This window comes from Chelon labrosus, assembly GCF_963514085.1.
Source record: "Chelon labrosus genome assembly, chromosome: 3".
Taxonomy (NCBI): domain Eukaryota; kingdom Metazoa; phylum Chordata; class Actinopteri; order Mugiliformes; family Mugilidae; genus Chelon; species Chelon labrosus.
In genome coordinates, this window is record NC_140339.1 from 4903839 (window position 1) to 4909827 (window position 5989).

Sequence of the window (5989 nt, forward strand, 5' to 3'; positions counted from 1 at the left end):
TTAAGAATATGTATTATATCCATACGTCAACGGGCCGGAAACCTTTTGCAGACACATAGATACGGTTCAGCACTTTTAAATAAAGTAAAACCAGTCAACTTTATCTTTATAATTCATTTAACATCTAATCTCTCTCCCTCTCTCTCTCTCTCTCTCTGAGTGTGGTTTTCCTGACATTATCACTCTCATGCATAATTCATGTTACACCAATACTCCGGTGGGGAGGACCACACTAACATGATTCCCGACTTTTTTTTTCTCCCCCCTCAAAGCAATTGAGCAAACAACATCAAATTGAATTAAACGATCTGATTTATAAAGTGCAATAAGTGTCCTTTCGCTCGCAATCCCCCTCATCAGCCCTCAGATGCGTTCATGCAACAGAAGAGAGCTGGTGTGGGTGTGTGTGTGTGTGAGAGAGAGAGAGAGAGGGAGAGGGAGAGGAGGGGTTAAAGATTGGGAGGGTATAGATTGCAGACTGAGCAGTAGTGGGGTTGGCCGGACTGTGATAGCGACAGATGTCTAGAAAAACCGTGAGGGGCACCACTCCTCGGTTACTACACGGTCCCAGAGAGAGCAGGGGCGGAATCTGCAGCTGTCACTCCAAAAAGGGTTGCTATTTTTTTGTTTTTCCTCCATTATCACAATCCAGCCGGAGACTGGGAGAAAGAAGAAGCTTCCAACTGAGCGCTCTCTAGAAATACAGGTCAGTAGCGTTGGAACACTCTTTGATTTTTGCGATTGAAATGTGAATATGATACTGTACACAGGGTGTGTGTTGGAGAAAGAAAGAAAGAAAGAAAGAAAGAAAGAAAGGACCATCTGAGTTGCAGTTTCAATTGTTCTCTCTCTCTTTCCCTTTCTTATGTTGTGCGCATTTTTTTCTCCATTTGATTGATAACACAATAAGGCATGACTCCTTTTTTTCTTTTTATTATAAGAAAATTTCCAGTTCTTATTGGCTGAATGAGTGGTGCGCTGCTTCTTTAAAGTATGCCACACGAATAATTAAGAAAAAAATCATCTGTGCTCAATGACGCGCAAAGAAAAAGTTACAGCCTCGATTCGCTTTTGCGGCGAATTTTGTCTCGTTTTTCTCTCTCGTGTGTGGGGGACATTTTCAAATGATCGTGAACAAAAAAAAAAAAAAAGGGCAGAGCAGCTGAGAGAGGCAGCGGTGGGTGGATGGTGGAGTGGAAGTGGGGGATGGAGACCCCTCTACATCTTTTATCGCTCAAGTGCTCGTGGCCAGTGCGCAGGCTACTTTAATTCCACAGCGGCTTCCCTAGTCTTCGCCATCTCGGTGCAGTTTAGCGTCGGGTTTTTCGCTGCCAACTTGATCCGACCCCGGCTACTTTTGTCGGCGAGTGGCTTCCAGTGAGGGATCCCCATCCTTTGTTACCGGCCGGCACATGCTGCCGCGCACATCTGCGCTTCTCCTTCATCCTTTTCCACTTTTACCATCGACAATTGCGCCTGGATGCTGCATTCACTCCGAAAAAAAGTCTAAACGCCATTATAGAGTAAATCCAAATCGATTTAGTTTAAAAAATAGGCTGTACAGTTTCCATTCTGTACGTTTTTGCTTTGTCTGATTGGGAGGCCGGCTACCCAGGGGGGTCTGGCGAAAAAAAAAAAAAAAAAGAAGAAAAGACGAACAAACACATGAACCAAATGAATACATAAATAAGTAAAGATAAATGGATGTAGGAATCAAAGAATGATTAAACGCAAAGCAGGTGCAATGGATTATTTTCTATAATGATGATATTTTTTAATGGGTAGCTTAATAGGCTGCAAATAAGTGTAATGGATATGCTGTATCCTAGCCTGTGTGGCGCATCCTGTCTTGATTGCTCACTGCAGCACTATGGACAGTTCCCGGATTGGTCGTACCTGTGCCCTCATGCTGCCCCCGCAAGGCAAAATTGCTGCTTGTTGCACTTTGGCTAAAGGAAAGCACAAAACAGAACAATAAAAATAATAATAATAACAGTAATAAAGGCTAATCAAATTGTTAATACATGCTACTTAAGACAGATGGAATATAATCGATCATCTGTGCCTCTCTCTATGTGTGGCATTTAGGGACTTTATTTTTAAGTAGTTTCTATTCAGATGTGTGGACTCAGGTTTACTGAAATACTATCCCAAAGATAAAGTCAAACTTCCAGTTCTCCTTTTCTGTCACGGAAGTTTATGTGGCAATCACTGCACTGCACTTCCTCCACAGCCACAACAGGTTTTGCGTAACACGAAAACCTCCACTCACTGAAGATCCATTGTCAGTTTAATATGTGACTGGCCTCGACACCTATGTGCGTCCGTGTGTGTGTGTGGAGAAACTCATTATTTTCTAGTTTGTCATGCTGTGGGCGAAATAGTTGTACATCTACATCACGGCAGACGGTCAGCTCAGGCTTGCGGGCTCATTTGGCACTGAGCCTCACCAGACATTCCTGAAAGAGCAGAGAGTCTGTGGGCTTTTCCGATCTCAGCGAGGTTCCCAGGCATTAAAATTTAGCTGCGTTTGGTAGAGAGTGGTTTGCGACTTGGGTATTTTGTTCACTTCTACAGTAGACACTTCTCTGTTAAAGTGAAAACTCTTTTATGTTTGAAGGAACTAAGAAAGGAACTTAAAACAATACTGCATTGTAGACAAACGTGTAATCAATGCTTGGATTGCCATGAGTCATTTAAATGTAATTTGACAGGTCTTCATTGGATTTGTGTAGGACATAAAGCCAGGGACATTTTAAGAGTCTGTACATACTTTGTCTGTCTACTATATTTGACAGAAGACCAAACACATAAAACTTGATTCAACTTGAACGCCTAAAATAACTGCATTAGTAAAAATACTCATGTATAAATTACTATGCTTGAGTGCCTAGCGGCTCAATGTTTACCACTGTTCTCTTGGATCAAGAATATATTTGGTTTGAAACCAGCCAGCTAAGGCATTTTTGAGTGTGGGCATGTTTTCCTTGTGTTGGCATTGCTTTAGTTCCACAATCCAGAGACATACAGGGCATCTGAATTGGTAACATGTACTGCCTTTTCCTTTGACTATAAAGAAAGGCAAAGATAAACAAAGTCTTGTTTGTTCCTAGGATCCATCATGGGAGGCAAACTGAGCAAGAAAAAGAAAGGATATGATGTGAGCGACCCCAAAGACAGAAAGAATGAGACAGCAGCAGCAACAGCCACTAGCGCGGAGGAGTCTGCTAAAGTGGAAGATGGAGCCCCACCCGCAGGAGCAGACAAAGTGGTGGAGGAAACTGCTGTGTCAGGAGTGGCAGCAGCAACTGAAGCGGTCAAACCTGCAGAAGACCCTAAATCTGCACCTCCAGAAGAACCAGCTCCTGGAGCTGAATCCGCACCAGTGGAAGCAGCTCCAGCAGTAACAGAGCCAGCTACAGCAGCACCAGTGGAGGCAGCTCCAGTTGCAGAGGAACCAGCTGCAGCAGCAGTGGAGGCCACTCCAGTTGCAGAGGAACCACCTGCAGCAGCAGTGGAGGCCAGTGCAGTTGCAGAGGAACCAGCTGCAGTGGCAGTGGAAAAAGCTCCAGTTGCAGAGGAACCACCTGCAGCAGCAGTGAAAACAGCTCCAGTTGCAGAGGAACCACCTGCAGCAGCAGTGGAGGCTACTCCAGTTGTAGAGGAACCACCTGCAGCAGCAGTGGAGGCTACTCCAGTTGCTGAGGAACCACCTGCAGTAGCAGTGGAAACAGCTCCAGTTGCAGAGGAACCACCTGCAGTAGCAGTGGAGGCCACCCCAGCTGCGGAGGAACCACCTGCAGCAGCAGTGGAGGCCACTTTGGTTGCAAATGAAGCAGTTGCAGAGGCAGAGAAACCCGCTCCAGAAATAGAGGAGCCAGTGGGTGCAGCAGAGGAATCTGCTCCAGCAGTAGAAGAACCTGTGGCAGTTGTGGCTGAACCTGAGCCTGCGCCGGAAGAGCCCATTGCAGCTGCAGAATCTGTGCCAGAACCAGAGGTTACCAAACAAGAGGCAGTACCTGAGGCCCAAGAGCCAGAGCCCATCCCTGTGACTGTTACTGAGCCTGAGGCCACTGTGGAGGAGACAGTGGTGCCTGCTGCTGTCCCTGAAACTGAGGCAGTGGCTGAGCCCGAACCAGTGCAGGAGCTAGCCGCAGAACCATCGCAAACCCTCGAGGCTGAGCCCGAGCAAGAGCCAGAGCTAGCAGCAGACACTAAGGAGGAGCCAGAGCAAGAAGCAGAGCCAGAGCAAGTACCAGAGCCAGAACTAAAACAGGAACAACAGCCAGAGTCAGTGGAAGCCACTGGACCAGGGCCCGAACAAGAGCAAGTTCCAGAGCCAGAGCTAGAACAATCACCAGAGCCAGAACAGCAGCAAGCAGACCAGCCAGAGCCTGAGCAAGAGGCAGAGGCAGTGAAACCTGCAGCAGAGGAAGAAGTAGAGAAAACTGAGCCAGAATCTTCTGATGTTACTGAACTTGAGACTGTGGAAGCAACTAAGGTCTTGGAGGCTGCAGCAGAAGATGTCCCAGCTGCAAAAGAGGAAGAGTCCAACACCGAAGCTGCAGGTGAGCCAGAAGCATCAGAATCGGCCCCTGAGATTGTCATCTCAGAGTCTACCTCTGCCAGCAAAATTACTGCAGAACCTGTGGAAGAGGTGCCGTGCCCAGAGCCGGAGGTCGAAAGCAAGATGGAAAATGGAGATGTAGAGATCCCCTCTGTTGCAAATGATGTGGCAGAGGCTGACGCGCTTCCAGCTGTGAACGGAGAGTGCAGAGAGCCCGATGACGCCACACAGGCGGAGGTATGTGTTAATGGAAATGAAAAGCCGGAGGAGACACCTATCAAGGAGCAGAGTGACTTTGAACTGAAAAAGGACATAAGTGGGGATGTCCCGGAAGTTCCCGATGCAGTCGCAGACATGGTGGAGGCTCTCAGCACTGAGGTCACCCAGGCAGTCTGAAAGGAAGTCATATTTAATCCGTGTGAAGTCAGTTCGATCCCCAGACGGTGCAAGAAAGCAATCAAGGTATCCCGAACACAGTCAGGCTTTCTGGAAAGCTGTAACCACTGCAATGTCTTTAGTGGTAACTCAGGCAAAAGGATGCTTCCTCTTGAGTAGCCAAAAAGAAAACGCAACCTCTTAAAGGTAGGAAAGGTAGGAGGAGTCAGGCAGATAGGCAGAGAGATTGATGGTAAGTGTGATGGAAGCAATGGGAAAAGATTTGAGATTGGATTTTGAGCGCAGGCAGACAGTGAAGCTGGAAAAGCATGACATAAAAAATAAAATAAAAAAAATACCGGACAGCGAATGCGACATTAAACGAATGAAATAAACAAATCTGTCTGTGTGTGTGTGTGAGAGCGAGAGGCCGACGGATATTACGAAGCGGTTTATTGGAAACGCATTCATCAGTAGTATATGACTTGATTTAGAATTTCATATATCCTTTCTATTATTATATATATGCAGAGACATGACATCAATGTTTTGGCCTTTTATAATAATGGACTGTTAATTTTAAACTGATTGTTCAGAATAGAGAATAAAAAGAGATTGTTATAGTCTCCAGTGATCTTCTCCTTCTCTTTTTTTGTGCATCATCACTAACAGAAAGGGTTATTTTTGTATTCTTTGTTGGAGTGGCGGGTCAGACTTTCTTCAATAAACCTATTCGATGAGAACATGGAGAGAAAAACTCAGATCTTTTTATGGATATAGGCTCCTTTGATGACTGACCTACCATTTTCTTCATCAGATAATGTTTTCGGGACGGGAACATCAAATCAATCCGGCTCATTTAGCCTAATCTATTTGACATGAGGGGGATCTGCACTAGAATACAAAACCTGAGGGACTGAATAAGGTATAGACGCACAGCTTTTAATGGTTTTAATGGCTCACACAGTGTTGCTGCAGATGAAGCACTCCAGCATTATTTACACAACATCAAAGCTCTGTTAATTTCAAACCACTTGTTGACATCTA

At 45.7% G+C, this 5989-nt stretch overlaps 1 protein-coding gene across 1 annotated transcript; it reads left to right on the top strand.

Annotated features, from left to right (window-relative positions):
* Positions 1–503: 503 nt before the first annotated feature.
* Positions 504–5608, top strand: LOC311486235 (uncharacterized protein). Its single transcript, XM_084542025.1, has 2 exons — positions 504–706; positions 3114–5608. The coding sequence occupies exon 2, from the start codon at positions 3122–3124 to the stop codon at positions 4961–4963; it is 1842 nt and encodes a 613-aa protein (XP_084398151.1). The 5' UTR covers positions 504–706; positions 3114–3121; the 3' UTR covers positions 4964–5608.
* Positions 5609–5989: the final 381 nt, after the last annotated feature.

Excerpts from the sequence above, each read along its gene's own strand:
- LOC311486235 (XM_084542025.1), top strand. The coding sequence starts at position 3,122 with ATGGGAGGCAAACTGAGCAAGAAAAAGAAAGGATATGATGTGAGCGAC.